Genomic DNA, 24043 nt, shown 5'->3' on the forward strand with positions numbered 1-24043 from the left:
ACTTCCGCTACGGAACCAGAGTATGAAGTCATATTATCGTATTATAGAAGATGCAAGCTCAGCAAATTCCATAGTATACTATGAATTATTATATTCAGGTATCAACATAACCTCTTTCCAGCACGCCGGACAAATTTTCAAGTTTACCGGTAGGAATTGCAGGATCGATAGGTACACCATGTATAAATACAGTAAAACTCTTGGTAAAAGTATACGGAAATACGAGGTATATGTATATTTAGGGTGTTTTTTTTTTTTAACTTTTTTTTTCTTTCTCTTACGTACCTTCGAAAAAGTTAGTTTTGAGCCTCAAACGAAGCCTCGTGAATCCGGAGCACGGTGGCTTAATTCTAAGAGGTGACGCATCCGGTTTGAATTTTTCCCATTTGATTAACACAGGATGAGGGCCATGCAAACACTCTAATCGGGATATCTCGGAAACTATGCAAGTTACGGAGCCGTTTTGTTTCCATTTTGTAGGTAATAGAATTTTCTATAAAAAAGGTCGATACTACTATACAGCTAAATATTCATCTTGTAATCGATACGAACGTTCAAAGTTAAGATCATCGAATAAATGAATAAAAATGCTTGTTACCGTTCGGCAAAAAGCGATTTTGGTGATAAAAGGGCGTATAACTTTTTTATATATAATATATACATGTATACATATACGTATGTAAGTGTAAAATTTTTCCTTGGAGCCACCAATTTTCTACTTTTTGGAATATTGCTATTTCATTTCACAATTGTACAACATTATATTTGTTGATTTGACGAGTAAAACATGAGAGACACCCTATAGATTTTTGAGTGTAGTTAAAACTCGTGTAAAGAGCATTATGTTTCTGTTATCCTTTAGATCTTTGCAGTTGCGGTTTGACTTCCGATAACGTCACAGGCGTGAACGTTCCTCTTAAATTGGATCACGAAGCCATTTTCTTGTAATTTAAAAAAAAACACTTGGGAAAATTTGTGCAAAAAACTGTTGTTGCACAAAGGTTGAAGCATCGAGACAAATCTTCAATTCCGATAAAATATTCAATTCATCTGTTCGGTCTACGTTGACCATGCACTATGTAATAAATTCTGAGAGATTCAGACGATTTCTTAACTGTCGATATATCCGGGGATTGCCGTCTCCTTTTCTTCGAAGTCGTTGGTTGCACCGATCGAGCAAACTTCCTCATCCGTTTCGGCGAACAAATTAATAGCGCTCCAACCGTCACAAACCAGTTTCATGTTTCCTACTTTCAACCGAAACCTCCGGCACCCCCTAAGTACTTAAGTAGGTATGCACCTTGTGTCTTCGGCTTGATGACTCATTTTATTGTCCTACCTGGCTCACAGAGCCGACTGTAATCCAGCAGTTGACACGTTACGGTGAGGATTATACGCAGGCTTGTATACGCGACACCGATATTCAGAGCAGAACACATAAACACGTCGTTGCCTCAATTGTCTATTTAGTTCCAACATGAAAGATAAATCTGTCATCGCAGGGTGAAATTCTAACGCTGGACAAGAAGTTGTTGAACTCCCAAGTCCAGTTGCCGGATCATAAAGAGTTTGGAAATTCCAAAGACGCGTGAAATCATATTGTCACTTCGGCTTAGTGACCTTCGTCAAAAGCCTTAAAATATTCAAATTTTCAAAGGTCAAATGCGATATGGTTTGCTGCGAAAAATTAATTGCCGACATTATCCGATCGGCTCGAACAAGTTGAACATCATTTTTCGACTGTGAACGTTACAATACGTATGCATTTACACGCGCTACAGCATTTCCGCTGAAACTGGTCAAACGATGAAGAATATCGATAGCCGATCAAACTGCACCCGTGATTACCGGCGGAAAAAAAAATTTGAAAATCGGTATAGGCGATCCGTGCCGATCGTCTTTTTCTGGGGTAAAAGTAGAAGGTGCGAATCGGCGTTTCTCGCCGTTTGCTTTGCCGCTGCAGGATGATTCGGACCTTACTTCGGTTCGCAGCAGCGAGCAGTCGCCACCTCAGGTTTCAAGCCTCAGCAGCAGTTTGATGTTGGACGTTGTTGCGGCAGCATCGAGACTCGCGCGCCGATCGGAACCTTTGGCGTCTCTTTTAAAGCTGCGCAGGACTCGCAGCCACATCGTTTTTCAGGAATAAGTTTCCCCGATTTTCGTACCGGTTTCCGGCAGGTTCCTGCGGTTCGACCGATTATCATCCCGTTTCGCAGACTCGTCAAACCGGTAAAAAAAAAAGTCATGCGTAATCCTTGCGCGACCAGGACTCGGCAGGCAATGACGATCAGCGGTGCTTACAAGCTTTGGATAATCGCGTTTTAGTGCAAGGTGGAAAATGTGCGGTGAAAAAAAATCTATTATTGTAGCATTTAACTAGGTTTGAATAATCTAAACTTTGGTGTGTGCGATCGTTGTGATTTGGCGGTGAAACTACAACCGTTTCGAAAAACCGAACGATGATCGTAATTCGGCAGTGAAGAGAGCTTCTCGCATTGCGTCGACTACTCTGTGCAACGATTATTCAATATACGTACGGTCGCAACAGTGTCTTCTTACAAATTATTTACCGCCTATTTACAATTGTTCGTTTGCCGAAACACAATTTCATTTGTTTAAATCGAGAATCATCATCGATCGTTCCGTGAGGTTTCAATCGTGAGTGAGTCAGGATTTCAACACAGGAAGTACGTGTATCATTGTCAGTGATAACAAACGAATCGTCATTTGGATGAATCATACTTCGGCTGGCTGAAATTAAGCGCAAAAAATGAAGATCGATTTCATGCCTCTGACTACTGGTTCGACCAAAGGTACCTTTTTATACATACACGTATACCATGTATATGTACATATTTTATTTTGATAACGTAACATGTATGTATCTATTTTATTTTGATAATATCTACGGCAGTTTGAAAAAAATACCCTCGTCATTATTCAAATTGAAAACCGCTTGAACTACACGCGATTGTTCAGCGGTGAAACGACTCTCGGTTGTCTGCAGTGACGGACGCTTTGTGAGGTCGTACTAAAATTCTCCGTTTCTCTGAAATCGGTATTTTACGTCCATGATTTCTCACACCGGAACCGATCACTGAACCGGTAACCGTAAACGTGACGAAAAGGTTATTCAAACGTGTGAACTAATTTTAAGTACGTTTTGGAAGTTGTAAGATAAAGAATAAAAAATGTACGTGTATGCGTATGCCTACAGTCATATTAGTGTGCGAACTGAAGAACAGCTGATAAAATAATTGCTAAATTAACATTCACGTTTACTTTCACGATTCGACAGGCGTTGTATAATTCATAGAAATAACCGAGTTGGGGGTAAAATTGTAGTAGGTTACACGTTATGAGATAAAGACGACTGTTTTCTGTGCCTCGTTATCTGAGATCTTTCAAACCACAATGTGTATAATACAGTTTATAATACGATTATAATACACGCTTTGTCCCAGTAACGCGGTGAACATAACGGATAATAATACGAGACTCAAATTAGCCTGCAGAGAAGCGTACGTGTGAAAAAATAAGTTCGCAAAAATGAATTCTCCGAATTTCACGATAAAAATGAGTATTCACCGTTTCGGTGATGTTGTTGTCTTATGGCGCTTGTTGCTTGCCGCACATCAAGCGTGAAGCTTGACTCTACAATCTGATAATGTAAAATTTTATACCTCCTCCAGGTCCATTGCCTGCACGAGTTTATGTGTATGTTGTATGAGATAAGATTTGCTTTGTCTGATTTGACAAGAATCGAGGGTGTACAGGTGGCGGTGCACGAATAGTAGTTGTACACACGTACTGTTTATAACTAGGTGTGCATACGCAACGCGGCCGACTTGCTTGCGTGCGGCTAAAAAGCAGCAACGTTCCGAAATACGTCCGACGATAAGGTACATATGTTGCATGCATGTACATATAAATGTCGTGTATAGATATAATGCCTGCAACAGCGACAAGTGGGGATAAATAAGTCGTAACGCTGCTCGTGCGGTGTTTTAAAACTATTTTCATTTTATTTCACTGCTTACACGGTGAAAAAATTTGCCGACTGTAAAGCCTTGATCGATAATTTAATTACGAATTTCGTGACCGCCAAACTTGTCGCAGGCATGACGAAGCTTAATTCGGAATTTCGCACGTCGATCGTCAACTCTGTAAATTTCGAGAGGGAAGTAAAAAAGCGAGACGAAAAATCGTGAATAGCAAAAAAAAAAAACACCGAGAACCGTGATTTTCAAGATGTGCCATTTTTTGTACTTATAGCAATATCGGATATTCATTCCTGAGATTGGTTTTCTCTCCGAATCTTCTTTGCTTCCATTTTGTAAAATGTGCCGATTTCTAAGTTACTCTGAAATCCGGTATATGCGGTGTTATTCAAAGTGAAATTATACGTGCATGCGCGTTTATAATGCTATTCGGAAATTCCCACTGCCTCTGGACAAAGGAAAGTCTTAAGACGGTCGGATCTTGGAATACGATAAGAAGTCGATTTCTTATAATATCCTCGGTATGAGTACGAACTTGAGATGGAAAAAATTGTAGAAAAATGCGGTGGGCAAATGGCGGGCACTTGACGCAACGAATTATCTGAATATCGCTGAAATATTATTCCAACAACGTTCGACCGCAGACTTATACACAGTTATAAATTTCCTGAACTGCAGTCCTTCCTTTATGCAAACCTATCAACTGCTTTATTACTCAACCGTTATTCACCGAAATTTGAGAATTGTAAACGGAACATTGTCACATCCTCGCAGATGATGAAAAATATGAAACCAGAGTTGCGTCTCCGTGCTCTTGAGCTGGAAAAATTGTTGCGAAACGTTATATAAATATTGTGCGAACAGTTCTTACATGTTACATATCTACCGTGCTCATCGTATGAAATATAATATTGTTATACCTTGTGGTAATTCAGTCGAGAGTTAAGGTCTGCAGTCCGCGGAGGGCCGCTCATGGAGCTAACAAAATTAGACCGGCCAGCGAGGAGCGACCATGTAAAGTAGTTGAGAAATGAACGAGGTGGAAATTTTATCGACTAAAAGCTTCTCACCCTCCACTATACAGTTGCCTGAGTTATACCTTGAAAAACAACGGCCGCGATGCCGCCTATAAGATTCAAAGCTTAATTCTGAAAACCCGCGGCTAGACTGCTCTTTGACAACCGTTGCGTTGCGCTTTCCGCATATACGCCGTTGAACGTGGTCCATGATTTTATATGTACATATGATAATCACAAATTGAAAATCAGAGTCGTTCGACGGAAGTTCACTGCTATTGCTGCCGTTGGCGAAAGTTCGGCGAGCAAAGACTGAAAAAAAACCGATGTAATATTTTCATCGTCGTTATTAACGCTAATTATCTCTGATACTTTTATTTTCCAAATTTATTTTTCCCTTCCGAATTTTCGACGAGTGTCTTTTTCGCCAGGGACCGGATTCACGGTCTACCGATCTTGAGTAGACGCCGAAAAAGTCGCGTAAGTATTAGAACGAACACCACGAAGTTTCGCGTTTCTCGGTTATGCATCGTACGTTATACGTATATACATAAATATGATGCAAAGTTTAATTTCTCTCACAGTCGGATCGTGAAACACGTGTCGCCGCGACGCCTGATATCATCTTTGACACTGGCTACACATTATATTAATTATTCAAGTTCAAGGGAAACTGCCCGAGCGGTCTTTTGGCAACGTTTAAACAATTGGATGTCGCAATGCGAGCCGTGGTTTAATTTATTGCGTCTTAACAGACTCGAGTCTCGTTTCCGAGATTGTTGGCACAGCTTTTTGTGAATTCATCTCGAGATCCTTCAAACAGACGTGTGTGCGTATAATTGTGTTATTACCCCATAACAAGGAATCAAAAGTAGATACACGTTATAAATTTTTCTTTCTCATCGTTTTGTCTTCGAAACTTGATTTGTAATTATTGTTATTTAATTTGTTACGCATTTAAAAACGCGGCACGTAACAAGATTTTAAATTTTTTCTCGACAATTCTGCGAACGATCTCTAAAAAACTTGCACAAAAAATCATTGTGTGGAAAAAAATGTCAATTTACTTATCCACACCTGTTGTGACGCGTTGTTGCGCAACGATGCGGGAATAACAACGTTTTGGATCAGCTTGACAATCATCGGCACTTATAACTTGAGGAGTTCCGATATTTATAGGCCTTTTAACGAGTGCTTATAAGAATTACCTATGGCACATACATCCACACATACAGAGACGAACCGTAAAGAGTTATCGCAGCCTGCGGCTCACGCTGCGAGGTCAGATCGGATTATTTTCTTGTTTGGACGAATGCGGCTGTGTGTGGTACATAGTAGGTTTTTAAGAAAGAGAGGAGAGAAAAGCGGAAAGAAAAATAAAAAAAAAAAAAAAATCAAATCAAGTCAAAAGTGAAAAAGGAAAAAAAGAACAACAACGTGGAAGAAAAGATGATTGCCCGTAAATCCTGAGATGTGTGTACATCGTGAAAATAGTAATAAAATTCTTTGACAAGTTTATAAATCTTCGCCGGGGGTTGGGTTGTTGATCTTCATCTCAACTTCCCGTTGAGTGGAACTGTATATACGTATATACATAGATGCACGCGTGATATACACGTTGGTATAGCAAGCCGAAGTAGGTACATAATATGTAATATTAAATGGTTAACGAATCACTGGGCACGTGTAGTTTTCCTAGTGTGCCTGCGGCTGAATTCATTGAATTTCCCTATCGCCGTTTGTATGTATAGATAATGGCAAAAAATACTCCGGCTTATTATCGCGAAATTAAATGTATCGTAAACATAGATATAAATAATGATTATACTTGCCGTAGATCGCAGCCTGTCCTGTTATACGTGTTTTCAAATTTCAAGTCCTGATTCTCAAATTACTTCCGAGTATGAATATTAGTACTTTCGTGTGGACTTGGTATATTACATATGATAATGCACTTACACCTGTATACTCGACGGAAATATTTGCGGCACTGCGCATAGAGGATAGAAGTTGATACGATTTTATTTTTGTGTCGCAGTTAATGAACAACGATAACGAGAGACGGTAAGCGATCGCTTGAGCAAATGTGTCCCAAATATCATACCTGCGTTATAAATTACACTCATACCGAAAATGTTCATTTTCAAATAAAAACTTTACGTAATCATTTTTCCCCAGCGAAATAAGTTGTATAACATCGTTATTCCCTTGGTGACGGATTTTCAACGCTTTACAGAGATAGATAGATAGATAGATAGATGGATGGATAGATACAAATTTTATTATACCGAGGCGATTGCCTTTAGGTATAAAGAAGCCAGCAAATATGGTTAACAAACGTAGCGAGTTACAATCAACTTATAATTTAACTTTTAAAGAAAGAGAGAGAGAGAGAGAGAGAGTTAGACGAAATATCACTCCTTTTTTGAAATATACCCACATAGACGTTCGGTTTCAACGCAATTCTTGCACCGCTGTTCTTAAAATTCCGCGTGGGATAAGCCATACTATCCCACTATGATAATTTTCATATTAAATTTTGAACGAATCACTGCGGGAGGACATGAAATGTTGAATTATGGAATGAATTTTCGAGACGTATCAATTGTATCGTAGAATTGATAATACTTAAGGTGTGTCTGGCTTAGAAAACGGATCCGATTGTTTCCGATGTGACATAACGTTTGCGTTATCGTGTCGTTGCCGATGACGTAGCCCACCATCGGCGTGTCTTATTGTGTAGGTCTACGCGTACCAACGTGAAAGACACCAATAAATAATGCTTAGGGATCGTCTGTCTGGCCCATAGATGTAACCCACGTCCTATAACTTTTTTCAAATAATATTTGGATAAGCATTTCCGAATAACAACAACGCCTGGCGGCTTCGAGATAGGAACTTGATCGTTTCGAATGGGCCTGTGACGTCTGTCGTATCGTTCTGCGTCGTATCTTTACACCGGCAATATGAAGCGGAAATTGAGCGAATTAGTTGTCAGGAAATACAAGCTCAAAATCGAATAACTTAAATACGTCTCGCTTAAATCCAAGAGGAAAATACCGCAGCCCGTGTTTAATTTTTTTTTTTTTTTTTTCTCTCCCTTCAAACGTCATTTCATGAAAAACTATCATCATTATTGTCGTTCGTTGCAGTCTCAGAAAAGGCTGGGTTCGTGTCAAATATCACACTTTCTATCAGAGATTATTAACAAGTAGAGTTAACTGATAACACAATTAAAAGATCATCGAAAATCATTCGCAGATAGGTCAATTGGAAAGTAATTTCAGATCATACGTTATTCGAGATACATAACTGTAGGTATGTATACTAGGTAGTTATGACAATGTGATAAATCGCAGGACGAAGAGAAAAAGGTCGGTTTTTTGGCGAATTCAATTCCATAAATTGCGCTGTTCTAAAAAATGTTGGATAAATAACGGGTGTGAGAATAAAGTTTTGAGAATCACTTCACTTCTTTAAAACACAAATCTTTCATCGCATTTCTCCCTCCCTCTCTCTCTCTCTCTCTTTCTGTACATAAAAAATGTTATGAAAATAAGTTTTCAATTTGTGCCTGATCTTTTTCGGATTCTAATAATATCACCGATGGCAAAAATATTATCGACACATTATTCGACGTAAATTTAGGTATTGGTTGAAAATTATATCGAAGTATGCTTCGCGCAATGTAATAAAGAATAGTGAATAGCTAAGTTACGAAACGACTTGCAAAGGAGGAAGAGAATGAAAAGTTGCGCTTCTTGCACTCGTCGCGACTGCATTTATTCCCCTGTCGCGCTTCTTTTGTGCAACGATCGAATTAAGAATCGTACGTGCAAAAATTGTAACCCTAGACAATCGCTTGCGCACGAGTCGCATCCCTTCGTCGGCACGATCGTAAATCGATCTGTCTGCCAGAGTGCATATTATAAGGATAAAGGCGATGATCCAATTCCCTCGCTGGTTGTTGTTGTACCTTTATCTCACTGTCCCAGACATATTCATTTTCGAGGCAAATAAAACTGATCGTTTCTCAGAAGAATTTTTAAGTTTAAAAATGACCAACGATTTTTCAGAATAATAGATTTATGGCCCGCGTATTTTGCCGACTTAGTGGTACTTTGAGAAATCGAAAAATGCGACCTAAATGTTGCAGAATCAGTAGCCAAGAAAATAATCTGAAAAATTTTGGCGTTTTTTGGCTGTAAGGTTGGAATCGTTAATGGCAGTTACTTACAGAGACTATAACTTTTTTCCAATGGTATTTTTACGAAATAATACATCGATGAAGATAAAAAAAAATCAATCCTGAAGTTCGTTCCGAGTAGCATATAATTTTTTTTTTTTTTATTTTTCGAGAGGGGGAAAAACTGAACATTTTCCGAGTGTATATGTATAGAAAATGAGGACACGTCAAGCTGGAGATAAGAAATGAGGCCGTTTATTTTTTTTTTCTCAAGAGATAAACGCAACCGAGAGGTAATTGAATGCCACGAATACATTGAGTTAACTGATTCCCGGGAAGATAATACACTGATCCGTATTTTACGCTGCAGATTCACTGAAAAATCACAGAATATGATAAAACTGAGTATAAATAAGTACATAATTTTATATACCTACGGAAAAAATTCCGCGCTATATTTTAAAGCTGAATAAATTACGCGTGTTTATAAATCAAATTAAATCAAATGCACAGTTAAGTTAACGCTGATAAATTTGCTATAATAACCGGTTTGAGGTTTTGCATGAAATCAAGAGCCTGCATATTGTACTAAGAATTTAATGAACGAACCTGTTTCTGACATTTAATGTTAACTGAGTATACGGTAAGGATCTAGTATTGATTTATGGTCAGTCGTTAATTCTCGGATGTCAGAATCGAATTATTGCGCGATGGAAAATAACTTTCGGCTTAATTAACAACTTGTATCTGCCTTCCGACCGCAGCTCTGCAGTACAAGAGCGTAGTTACGCCAACCTGGACGCCTTTCGTTACCCCTTACAGCTTTGCTTAGCGATCTGTTCGATATTTTGTAATCAGATCGATACTCGTCTTTGCTCAGCATGTGGACAGGGTCAGACGACACCAGGAATCCGACATGCGACACTTTAACTGCAGGAAAACCATGTAACCTTATAGTTTTACGTTATACGTATTCACTACAAGTGCAGCGTAGCGCGAGTCTCACAGAAGCGAATACCTGTTATAAGATTCCTAGTCAAAAATGTAAGTGTGAAAATAGAAAAAAATTTAGAATCAATTGCCTCTGGGTTCGTCGAACTTTTCGATCCGCATATTTGAAAAATACGTGTCTTACGCGCGATGGTTCGTTCACTTGGAAATCGAAAGAATGATTTCAATTCCTTAGTATTGATATCGAGGGAGTTTTACTGGTTTCCATCTTTTTATTAATTTTCGATGATTCGAGGAAATCATCCAATATACTGGTAAATCATTGGAAACAAACCGAAACCGTTTGGTAAACACGAAATCGATGAAAATCAACAGCATATATGATGTTAACGAATTGAAACAATTTGGCAAAAGTTTTCTACAAAAGTTGCAATGATTTTCGTAACTTCTCCAACGCTGTCGCGCGAATCGCGATCATTTCCAATTATTTCCCATAGGTATATCTGTTAATTATTTATCAACATATTTTATTCCCGTATTCATAAATTCCTTCAATTTAAAATTCGATAACCAGTTTTTAAACTGTCGAATTGTTTGCAATTCGAATGAATATCGCCTGCCTCGATTATACATTTGCAACTTTTGGCATTTTGCGACGCGGCCGGGTTCGGGTTTCACTCATATCGATATGGTGCGGAGGAGCCGGTTATCCTGCATAATCACGCTGCAAACAAATTATGGCTTGTATCGAAATGCGAAGTAATTTCGAGTGCCGAGTCCCGAAAATACCGGCACTTGGACGAGACCGCGTCAGTAACGAAAATATCCACCGAATCTAAACCTGCGGATGAAGGTATGCGAGTCTCTCTCTCTTTCTCTCTCTTTCTCTCTGCACGGCATCCTAGGGTTAATAAAAACATTAATAACAGCGGTAGTCAATGTTGGCTTAGCTGTGATCCACGCAGTCCTCACCAGATCGACGCTTCCGACGCTCTTCTTCCTCAACGATTTCCGGTCACGGAATCTCGATTTATCCGCCTCGTTTTACGAGGCCTCCATCCAATTAATAGGCCACGCTGATTATAAAAACACCTAAAAATTTCTGGTATTCTTCGCGTCGTCTGATCAGATATCCGCGCTACAATGTGTATCAAAAAACGCCAAAATTATCCGAACATTATCCTTAACCCCTTCAGGCACGCAGGTCGGCTACCTGAAAATGAAAAAAAATCCAGGATCTTGCACGGAATATAAGAAGAATTACAAAAAAGAAGAAGAAAAATGGATGCAGCTGTAATGAAGGTACGAAACGGATCGAAATTTTGAGAAATTTAATTTTTTTCACGTCCGACAGAATGACGAGTTGAATAATATTCGGGCTTCTTTGAATCGGCGGAAGAAAATGCTGCAAGTTACGACCTAGAAGAAATGTAGCTGTTTGCATTTTTTCACACTCGATACAGCAATGCTGAAATAACAACTGACTCCCATATTACAACGATAGATAATATCCCGAGTTTATTGAAATAAACGATTCCCCGCGTTAAGATCCAACCCGATTTATCTCCCCGCTTGACTTTTTTTTACGAAGTCGCTCGGCGAAGGGCAGAGAGAGTTTATGAGCAGCCTGTTGCAAGTAGGGTAACTCTCTGTCGAATACACGGTGGAACGAGAATAAACGGTGACTCTATAGTGGAATTGAAATGTCGATTAAAAGACGCTAAAAACAGGTTGTAAAAATGTTTCGAAAATCGCTGCGCTGCAGTTTGAATATATATATATATATATTTATTCCACACCAAATCAACCTACGTATGACCCTCACCGTTGACGATTTTTTTTTATCTTTATAGTATGGTGTAAAGTATACGAAAAGAAAAATAGTTTGTTTTTTACTGCTGCCAAAAACACGAAAACCCAATTTCCGAATGAATAGCCCTGATCGATTGGCCTCACATTTTTTCCATGAATTCTTTAACGAAAGACGAAAATTTCGACACCAAGATGGAAGTGGGCAAGTTTTTGGATTAGACGCTAGAGGCGAATCAGGTAATTGAAAAGTTGAAAAAAAACGTGTAAAATATAAATTTGTATTTTTGTAATTTATGTTTAATTCGATTTTTTTCACGTTTTAATTAATTGTTTCGCCCGTAGCTTTTGAACCAAGAGCTGTGCTTCACTTCCATCTTGGTCTCAAAATTTTTTGTTTTTCAACAATGAATTTGTGAGAAAGATTTGAAGCCAGTCGATTAGGAATATTCGTTTGAAAATTGTGTTTTTGGGAGTTCTAAAAATCAAACCTGTGGTCCAAAAAATCTAAAAGTCAGTGAAAGACGATTTTTTTGCGCACACTATACCGTACGTAAAAATAAATAAAATCGCCGATTATGTGATGGCCAGGCGAAGGTCGGTTCAGAGTGAAATGCCTTATATACATACACGTATACAATACAGTATTTCTATACTTGATTAAAAAATTCAGAGTAGGTGGGTGTGTTCCATCGATTTGTCAGCCGGGTGTTTATAAATTTTGCCACACCTACGGATAAGGACATGGAAATAAACCCACGGGATGTTATTACACAGAATACGGAGAAATTATTTTGTACAACGCGGAAGGTCAGCACACATTCATTGAATGGTAAAACACAATAGTTGAGGTGAGAATTTTAGAAGCTAATTTATAACGACCATACAATTTGAAGGAGATGTGAAATTTCCTCGACGCGATTTCAATTGAGCAACTTTCAAATGCTTTTGTTTGCAATATTTACCGCATATTGTATCGTAGGTATTTTTACAGTATATTATTCATATTTTCAAATTAACGACGTATCGACAAAATTTGATGTACCCACGCTAATTTAACACTCTGCAGGGTACGTGTTTCAATCCATGTATAATTTACAATTAGCTCGAAATACATAAAATCTCGTTACAAAGAATTCTTTGAAACGATTCTTTGTACGATGAATTGCGGGGATTCACGCCGCAAGGATTTATTTACCAACTCGAGAAGGCGCCGACTGAATGCTGAGAATCTCTCGTAATTTCAACATGTTTTTTTTTTTTTTTTTCTTTTTTCATCGCTCGCGAATATTTCACCGTAAAAGACGAAACAACTGCTGATACATTAAGCGCAGCCGACTCTTGATCACGCGTCGCGTCTACGATCACGATCATGGAAAAATGATCGTGTCCCTTGATTGATTCGATCCGGAACGAAGGCGAAATATTCTCTGAAATAATGTAGAACCATCTAAAAGTGACCAACCGACGGAAAATAATAGTTAATTAGGTAAAGTTTCCCCTTCATTTTTATGCTTCGGAATTACAAACTGCGCTGCATAAAAGATAGTTTTTTCTCACTCCTCTTTTTATTTTTAGAGTTTATTTATTTTTTTTTTTTTAATTTTTTTTCGAATAGTAATCCAAGCTTGAAATCACTGTAAAACGGTGGTCATTTGTTTTCACTGAAAGTTCCCAAAGCCCTCAGGAAATTTATAGACTCTTGGGTTCGCTGCAGCTATGTTACATTATATATAAATATATTCCGTAAGGGCCAGGGTTGTCTAATTTTAGGCGGATTTCACACTGTTTTTGGTTTTCTTTTTGTCACTACGTTTGGAACGCGCGCCATCGGTTTCGTAATCGTGTATCTCTGGGAGACTGCAGCCACGATGGTCGTGTCCACGTCCAACGCTTTGGCGGGTGAAAGATGATTTTTTAATTTTTCAATTTTTCAAATTTTTTCTCGAGCGTATCGCATCGAATTTATCCAAGAAATGTTCACAACATACGTTATCCAATGGCGCAGGTCTTGCGGATATAACATAACTAGAAACTAACGGAACGATTGAAGATTTTTTTTTTTTTGGAAAATTTAAGAAACAATTTTTTTGACTCTTACGAATGTTCTTATATTTATTTTTCTATATTCTAAATTTGGTTCGAGTAGATTTCAGTAGAAACAAAACAAGTTTTCCGAATGGAAAATTACCCTCGATGCATGATGAAATAGAAAACGAGTATAGTGGAAACTTTAACAGTATAACATTAGTTGAAGGCATCCGAAAAGTTCCGGTTCGTAATGTTGAACGTACGTCGGTAATTAACCCAGTTGCTGTAAAACGATAAGTGGAAATTATGGTTCTCTCGAGAAGCTCGTCAAAACTGACATTTCGAAAGTCTAACTAATATTTCCTGCACGTGCAATCTTATCACCGGTAATATATACACGTATAATCCTAGGTATTTACTTGTTATTTCTAAGAGACGCGGTATCGTCTGCATTGTGTATAACCACGAACACACGCCTCGTTGATTGTGAATAATAGTGTGTACGTTCAGCAGACAAGATCACGAGAAGAATAGCTTACGTGCAAGTCTTCCGACATCATTCCGAAACGGGCGACAGTCTAATTAAACTGTATACGAAAAAGGAGGAAACGATGCTTGTGCCTTTTGGTACACGAAACTATGCCAGATTCGCTGTTTCAAATGCTGGGTTAATTTCAGCAGTATTAATTTTATTATAAAACGGGAATAACTATAGGTGCGTTTTCATATTTCGAATGAATTTTGTGTATCAGTTTTCGCAGTTGTTATTTTATCAAGATTGGAATATCAGATAAGCTGACACTACGAAGCGTTAACTGCAGTGGATGATATCGAGTGAATCCAGTTCCCGTCACTACAGCTCGTGTATCACGTATCAATTCAATTATGTACGAGCGATATATCGCTGCTTTGATTCAGTTTCTCGTTTTCAGGGTTTAAGATGCCTCGAGCGTGAGTCAGTTACTCTGCACGTTCAACAAAATGATAATATTTAGGATTTGCGGTATGTAGTGGCAGCCGACATACGCCCACGAGAATTAAGTCAGCGAGTTTGTACGTGCCTCTGCGGTGTACATGGATGTATAGGTATGCGTATGTATATACATACGTATAATACGTTATAACGATGAATGATCGCCTTCGCAGTCCCGTCTTCGCCTTGGGTTTTAATCGAATGCGAAACGACAGCTATATACGAAAACTGGCGGGAAAGAGATCCATCAAGCCTCGATTCACGTGGAGCTTTATGCTTACATACAGGCGTACAGATTATACGCGTATTTACACAGCAATAATAAGATGAAAGTTACCGTCGGGAAACACTGCGAGAGTTACATTACACACATAGGTACCTACGATCTGAGAAAATATTTATACATCGTTTATTTCGAAATTCAATGATTTCGCTGTTGCCGGATCAAAAGCGGCATTCACCAGCAGCGGCAACAGACGACCTGCAGAAACTATTTTGCATCAGGCTGCACGGTGATTCAAACGATTTTCATTTTATTGCACGGAACCATGTGTGTCGGCATACAATATTTGTGCTATTATCTATCGTACAAGTTTACTTATATTCCATGAGTTACAACCGTATGAAAATTCCGGAACAATTTGAAAGGTGGTTATAAATTAGAAATACGTCAAAATTTCAACTTTTGTTTCACTCGTTTTGGCGATTGGCCAATACTTAACATAAATATTTAACAAAAATTGTCCGTCATTATTCAACACTATTGAACTCTATAATTCAGTTAGATTTCCAATTGTCGAATCAGGGATAAAAAAAAAAAAAAAATATCGTATAACTTGCCAAACTGTTTCAACATTTCATTTTTCTCTTTCTTTCTATTATACCTGCACGATGCTGTCGGCTCTTTCGGCAGGTGCCGAAAAGTTCCGGTTCGATGTAAAGAAAAAGATTAAGAAACAAAATAAACTGGGACTAAGAAAGTATAAATATGCGGCACATTGTTTTTTTCATTTAATTTTACATTTTTCAACGGTAACCTAGATCGACTTAACATTGTACAGACCCCCCGATGTCCATAACGTAAAGCATTCGGGCACACCACCACCACCGCCTATTTTTGTACTCGGTTAGCTTAGCAGGGCGCAGTTCACAAATTTTACTACAGTTTAAATTTCACGCAAGTGTATATCATGGACAGGCTTTTGTAACAGCTCGTTCGATCAACAAAAACAAACACACTCGGTATCTTTCTGTTCAATCTTTAATCTGCGCAAACATATTTCAGTGATTTATTTGTGTGGATCTATATAACATTAAATCGCATCTATAATACACAGGCGAAATAATCTGTTCTGCGTTAATTATTATTGGTCCAGATTTCAATTCTTGTTGGTGTTGAGCGTCGTTTGCATCAGTTGAAGGGAAATTCAAGTTTCGCGAATCATGAATAATAACGTAATAAGACCGCAATGCAGTCAGTTTCGCGCGAACACGCCAACCTGACGTAATGCGGCACTCGTCACGAGGGAAATATTTTCCACGAAACGACTCGTTCATCGCGTGAAATTTTACCTTTTAAAGAAATTTGTCGAGCGTACAAGTATCGCCAAACTCAGAGTGACGAATAGGAAAACGGTGAAAGATTTTTCATCTTCTTTATATTCAAAATTGTTCAAACATCTAACCGTAACCATGGTAGACCAAGTTTTGTTGAATCATGAGATTTAGTAAAGGGATTTGAAATGCTTGAAAATCATTTAAAGCGCGTTGAAATTTCACACAGACCAAAATACACGAGACAAGTCAACAGTTTCGGTAGGTGGAGGCAAAAACCGTGGCGAAACATAGCGAGCACGAAATTACGTGACTGACAATGAACTACTGCGGATGTGACTCGCAATCTTGTCACACTCTAATTAATCAACGTGTGCCTGATTAGCAGCTTAGCCCGCTTTAAATACCGTCAAACTAACTTAACGAGCATAATTTCATTTACGCGCAAAATTAAATTTGAAATTACGATTTACACACGGATACAGAAATGCTAATCGGCATTTGGCGAGTAACTACGTGGCCGAAAATGTGATACAAGCACCTTGACAAACACCTTTGTCCGTGACGTTAAGCCTCAATAATGTTCAAGTATATCACGCGATTTTTCTAGTACAATTGAACAGCGAAACAAAAAATCTGCGTGAACGCTTCAAAATTCGATGTATTTGTTATACGTCGTTTAAATAGTTTTTTTCAAGTTCACGAGTGAGGCAGTTCTTTCTCATTCAACGTAGATGGGATCGAGTGCGAGAAGAAGCGAATTACTACTGCAACCGTAGCGCGTTGCCGCTTTATGGTACAGCTTGACAATAGTGAAGTGGTCGTCAAAAAACTCGGTACCCGGTATACGTATGTAATTCGTGGCAAAGACGGAGAAGCGTGAACGCTTTTTCACTCCCGACAAAAATAATTGTCCAATCATGGTGGAACCCTATCGTATTTACGGTTTCACCGCAACTAAAAACAGAACACCCGGCTCTAACGAGATTTTGTACGTATCGGATCCTTGGATTTCGTACCGCTTGAGCCCTACGTTCTAAACTATATACATTGTTTTTACAGTTGTTGCTATGGCGGCTATGATTAATTAATGTAATAATTTGACGTGATTTAAGCACGTGATTGATCGTCGACGTGAAATTTATAACGTCATTTAGTTATTGATGAGAAAAACAAACTGCGAGTAAATTAACCCTTTTTATTATTAAGCAGATGATTTTTTTTTCTTTTCAAGACGTGCCTATCACTTCACCCTTCAATTTACAGTGATCTAATTACTGCATTTTCTGTCTTATTTTAAGTCCATATTTCTGCGCCGTTTTTCACGCTACTTCGCCGACAGCCGTGAACATGAAGTCGCATACGTGGCAGGCGAAAATTGAAAAATATTGAACCTAGCGTAACGAAGAATATCGAAGCTATTGAAAATTGACAAGAATATTCCTTAGAAACTGATCGAATATGGTGATCTTTTTTATTCGGTATATTTGCCTGCCACAGCACGTAAGACAACAGCTTTAAAAAATGTATAAATTGAAGATCTCGAAACTAAAGCGTGTCTCTTTTGTTCTGTCATTAGCCATGAACATCCTGCTAGCCAACGGAATCTTCTCGCTGATTCTGTGCATGGCAGCTGCTCCAGCTGACGTAATGGTGCTCGGCAAGCCGAGCTTCATCTCAGACCAAGGCCAGTTCGTTCGTAAATGTATTTACTCCAAATGGTATTCGAAGCTGCAGGTCAATTGCAGCAGGAGAGATTTCGAGAACATTCCAGAGAAACTGAACACCAAAGTCGAGGTTAGTCTACTACCATTCTATAGGTACTTTGGATTTCATTTATACGTATTTTTATTCCCAATCGCAACGTTATTCAGGTGATTTGAACTCGCTACAAGCTGTAGACGACGGAGAAATTACACTTTTATGAAAGTTTGGACGACTTGTCATTTTTCGTGATTAGCAAGGAAATTTCCTATCGAGAACTTTGCGGTTCATGATTAAATTTGATCACGTGGTTACTAATTATCTACGTCGTGTTTGTTTTTTGTTTCAAGATAATGGTGATGTCCTCCAACCGGCTGAGAGAAGAATTACCGCCTCATACCTTCGCCCCGTATACAAGACTGGTGTCCCTCTTCCTCAATGACAATTTTTTGAGCGATATCAACAACACTATCGAGGACCTCCAGTACCTTCAAGTCCTCGACATATCTGACAACGGTTTTTACGTCCTACCGTCGACCCTCTTCCAGCTTCCGTATCTCCGTACGCTGTACCTGTCGCACAACTTCCTCACGGACGGAACATTCAAGCTGGAAGTAACTTCGCCAATCGAACATCTTGAGATCGGGCGGAACAAGTTGACGAAAATACCGTCGATCGGACCTCAGCCGTCGCTGACTAAACTGAACCTATCGACTAACTACATTGATCGGCTATCGGTGGACGATGTGGCTCCGTTCTGCAAATTAGAAATCTTGGATATCACCAACAATCCCATATCGTTAGGGGACTCGAGTTGCGATTGTCACCAATTCATGAAGTGGGTGAAAATACGCAACATAACGCTTGTATCGAATATTGCCTGTAAACGCGAGACCCTCGATTCTTGCAGCGCAACGAGTTTCACAAACGAGACGATGGCGTTGTACAACGAATGCTTAGGAGCGATCGAGATCGCCAAAGCTCAAGCCAAGGCGAAGGCGACCTGGATAACAGCGGGAAGCTGCATCCTCGCCTTTTTGGTTTGCGTCATAATCGGTCTTTACTGTGTCCATAAGAGGAATAAGAAGCGGGAAAAGAAAAAGAAGAAGGCGCAAACATTGGCCGCAAATAACGCGAACACGGAACTGCTCAACGGCAATTTGCCTGAGCCAGTCTAGGAGGCGGTCCTCGAGTGAAAATGTGCCTGAGCTTCGCTTCAATGGCGGATAAATCGCCGGTGATAAGGAACACGCGTGGTCTTGAACGACCAGACGTGAAGTGGAAAGAGCAACTGTGTGCATGCGTGAAACTGACATGTGACGGTCGTTCTGGAGGTTTTTTTTTTTATTTGCGAAATCACGACTTACAAATAGACTTGTAGATGTATCTCAAGGGTCGTGGTATTATCCCGAAACTTTGTGAAGTGGAATACCATTTTACCCCTGACCTGGACAAAATGCCTAAACCACTTCTTTCTAAGGAATTTAAGAACAAAACAAACATGAATGAGAACATTTAAACACTGTAATTATCATAATTTTTTACGTTAATTAAACAACGGGATTATGCTACCGTAATTGTTGCCGCTTGTGAAAGATATGAACTTCAGATATTGTTGCAAACTGTGTAACATCACTTGTTGAAGTATTACAACGTTCATCGTAAGTCATATATAAGTGACTGTATACATATAAAGCAATCGTTCAATTTTATGCACGTGAACATTTTCTCTCATGGCATATTTTATCGTGCACAGTATAAAGTTCAAACGATACTGTCATATACAATAGTATTCCATAATGATGAAAAATTTTTTCATAGAGGTGATCGATGATTACTTGTGCAAATCTTAAATTAAATCGCATCAGTCAAGTGAATGTTATTGAATTTAACGATATTATTGTATGATTATTATCATTAGTATTACCGTTATTGTTGTTGTTATTAAATTAATTTTTTTTCATTTAGTACCATCACACAGATGCAACGATAAGGAAGATTCGCAGTTGCTTTTTTCCTTTCGTTGTCCTCGTAATTTCTTTTTCTTACGACCAACTACCAAATATAATAAAGATTTATATTATATATTATAGTTCCTATGTGCTTAATGTTACGTTCCAACGATTCAGTTGTTTATTGCGGTAATTTTCTATTTTGCTTCCTTAATATAATTACAGATGTCGTTTTAGATACCTAAATGCATAAAAAATGTTTATACTTGTACTGTATACATATCAATTCTATGAAGTAAATTGATCAAATATCGATTGCAACGTACACTATATAATGCAGGTAATTCATTGAAATATGCTCTCATTTGTTTACATAATTGTATTACGTAGTAATTGTTCACAGAATTTAATTTATATCTAATTTTACTGTTTCCACATAGTTGTACGTGTATTATATAAATATAGTTATTTTTTTAGGTGTAAATTAATTTCGGTTTTTTTATAGTTTCATTTTATGAATTTTTGTTTCATAGTTCAATCTGAAATTTTTCTACAGTGAATTTCAGTTTTAAACGATGTTATCGTCTCGAAGAATAAAAGAAATTGTCCACTCACTAAAATCTGAGTCCAACCAGTCTTGGAAAATTTCCGAGGCTTGAAAAATTCCGATACCGGTTCTTGATATATCATTTGGAAACAAAGTTTCGATTGATCAACCAAATGTTACATCACATAAGTGTTATGAATTATAAAAAAAAAAAAACTTACACTCGTCTTTCAAGAAAGGTCTGTACATTTAGAAATCCGACAAGATTGTAGTAAATTGTGGGCCTGTTTCCCAAGCTTACTTTCTCAATCCCGCGGAAACGTCATTTCTGATAAATCATGATTCTAGCATATTCTAGCAAAGTACAAGATCTACGAAAAATCTCATGTTACAGTCATTTAATGGCGGTAGATTCAGCTGAAACGTGACGTTAGTTGATGCGATAATAAACAATCTTGCGATGTTAGTTATTATAAGCAACTTCGACTTCTTGCGGTCACCGACAGGCGAGAATCTTTGATGATTTTGCTATCAAAAGGGATAAAATTAAATAAGCTTCCGGCTCACAAATTGCACTGACATGCGGTGCGTGGTATTGCGATATAAAAAAGGTGAAATGTATCAGGATACTCTACGAAGGCTTCACCAGTAGTCTGGATTCTTTCCCGAACCGGCACATGCGAAATTAACTAACAGACTTAAAAGGATAAGGCAGTATTTTTTTAAAACATATATACACATATTTGTAAAATAAATAGTAATTCAAACACGTCTGGGTACCCATATTTTAAATTCTTATTTTTTTATTTTATAGATAACGTTGCACGCGTGAGGTAATTTCAGACGTTCGAACCAAAGCCGACCGTTTTGATCTATAATTAGAATAGCCGGGGAAGTCTTTGTGATTAGTTATTAACATTATCATAGAAAAGCCGCGGATACTAGAGGCGCATAAAGTGAAGCTAGTGTGCCAGTTCTTCCATAATCTAGCTTCTGGTCCACCTTTTCTCCCGCCTAGTTAAGTTGTCTGTATAGCACATCTTTCTCTCTCACCTCCATCCCTTCCAACATTCGTTCCCTGTCTGTTTATAGTCGCATAGCGCAATTACGTCACGCATCATTTCGCGATTCAACGGCACTAAGCCAGGTAAAGTGAGGAAACACTCGCCACTCGAGATACGGCAAAAATAGCAATAATTCGGGGCCAGGTGGAGGGGGAAACTCATCTTTGATATCATAATATTTATATCTGCTTTAATTTAACAGAATTATGATTCAATCAAAAAAATATAATAGCACGTAAAAAATATACACAAAATATAAGATATGAAAGTACGTCAAGGATATGAAAAAAATTCTGATATAACACACATATTTCAAAGGCCAAAATGATGATTTATTCAAAATTGAGTTCATTTTCAATGTCTTTACAATAAATAGTGTTGCTAAATATAATTAATTTATTATTCCATATGTATTTTTCAAACTTTCCTATGAATGAATATTTTAGTATAGAATTAATCATGTGGATGGGCAAAACCAAAGGGGTGTATGGAATGTGTATGGGTGCATAGTTTGTTCGCCTTTATGGCATGAGGCCATTGGTGTATATCTAAAGGTCGTAAGCAATTCTGGATACATACCTACTTCCGAAGCTCATATTTTTCTTTTATAATTTATTTCGAAGTTTATAATTTGAAAACAATTCCTGCCTTTCTGAATGCTCAGTACTAAACTGTACACGTAATAACACATCTTCACAAGTATGGAAAATTGTTCAGAAAATTCTGCTAAGTCTAACAAATATCTTGTATAAGATAAATCGGTGTCAAAAAATTCAAATACTTACAACTGAAACAAGTTATACATATACTATGTTATCATACTTCCATTGCCTTCAAATGAAAACAAAGTTGGCATCGCATTTGCTTTAAGAACTAAACCTCGACCTGACGATCGGAAACATTTTTCATCGAAATGATCACTACTACCGAAATGAGAAATTGTTTGAAAAGAAATGCCGTTCCGATCTGCTTCAAACTGTAACTGAAAATAGAGCAATTAACGGAAGAAAATCTAAAAATAAGGTATGTATAAAAAATACGGCATAATGTGTTGTATACTTTACTACATATATCTAAAGTACATGCGTCAGATATAATTACAGGAGATTTATAATTAATAAATGTATTATTACATTTCTAATTACAGGAAACTATGTCACCCTTCGCCATTTTAAACAGAGTTGACGCTGCGAGCCAAGTTTCCTCAAAACGCTTGAAACCATCTCTAAGAGAAGAGACCCTGATATCAAAATTCGATGCGCTGCAGAGGTGTATGAAGCGTAGAGATACAAAACTACAATCATTGGGAGGAGCTATCGATGTCTTGAAAAGAACCTTAACCTATTCCAAAGGCGATGAAACTATTTTTGAAAGGCATTTTTAAGATGCTAAATTGCAGCTGCTGTTGAATGAATTTAACAATAATAATATTACACCAAATCATAGACAGTACCCCGAAAAAATTAGGCAGTTGGCGTTGATGGTTTATTTCTATTATCCTAAAGCCTATTAGGTCAGCGTCAATATTTATATTTGCCTCATTCTGCTACCGTTAGGAAATGGATGTCGTCATATGATTGTGAGCCAGGTTTATTAACTAAAGTTTCCCATTACTTGTAGGCAGAAACTAAAAAATTACCTTTTAAGGAATGTAACTTTAGTATTAGACGCAATTTCAATACGCGCAGAAGCGGCTTATGATGTAGCTAAAGACGAGTATTCTGGCTTTATCAATTATGGTGATTTTTGATTTCCTCATTTCTGTTACACTCGTTCTGTAACTTTCAAACTTTGATGTATTACTTTATTTGTTACTTCTTCATTTCTTATTTTTTCCTTGTTCTGTGATACACCGGGCATGCCTATCAATTCAAATTTTAACCAACTGGTTTACTTACTTCTGTTATGCTCAGCATAATGTGATAGTTATTATGTGATATTTTATTCTAATAACCCTATTTTGGTTTTTTTCCTTTTCCATGATGTACCTGCAATGGCAATCATTACATACTTTGACCAAATTACCTATTCATTAATATAATTCTTTATCTTGTCATTCATTCCCTTTTCACACAGCGCAGAAGTAAATTATATCCTAGAGACGTCGAACCAATTCTGGGACATTCGTAAGCCTTTCGACGTTTTTAAGAATTCATTGAGTTCTGTACTATCTAGGTGAGTTCCGCTTTTCTCACTTCTTTACTGCATTAATAATTTATTTTCATGATTTAGATCCCATCAATATCAACCTTCGA

The 24043-nt window shown here is 37.9% G+C and overlaps 1 protein-coding gene across 2 annotated transcripts; it reads left to right on the forward strand.

Moving 5' to 3' along the window:
* The first annotated feature begins 1998 nt into the window (after positions 1-1998).
* Lapsyn (Leucine-rich repeat activity-regulated protein at synapses) lies at positions 1999-23235 on the forward strand. Of its 2 annotated transcripts, XM_069133376.1 has the most exons (5): positions 1999-2813; positions 18101-18318; positions 18576-21871; positions 22660-22811; positions 22936-23235. In XM_069133376.1, the coding sequence occupies exons 1-3, from the start codon at positions 2771-2773 to the stop codon at positions 19401-19403; spliced, it is 1089 nt and encodes a 362-aa protein (XP_068989477.1). In that variant the 5' UTR covers positions 1999-2770; the 3' UTR covers positions 19404-21871; positions 22660-22811; positions 22936-23235. The 2 variants fall into 2 exon arrangements, with proteins under 2 accessions (XP_068989477.1, XP_046469810.1); XM_046613854.2 differs by having other exon boundaries at positions 18576-22811.
* The last annotated feature ends 808 nt before the right edge of the window (positions 23236-24043 follow it).

Source organism: Neodiprion pinetum, chromosome 2 (assembly GCF_021155775.2).
Source record: "Neodiprion pinetum isolate iyNeoPine1 chromosome 2, iyNeoPine1.2, whole genome shotgun sequence".
Lineage (NCBI taxonomy): Eukaryota > Metazoa > Arthropoda > Insecta > Hymenoptera > Diprionidae > Neodiprion > Neodiprion pinetum.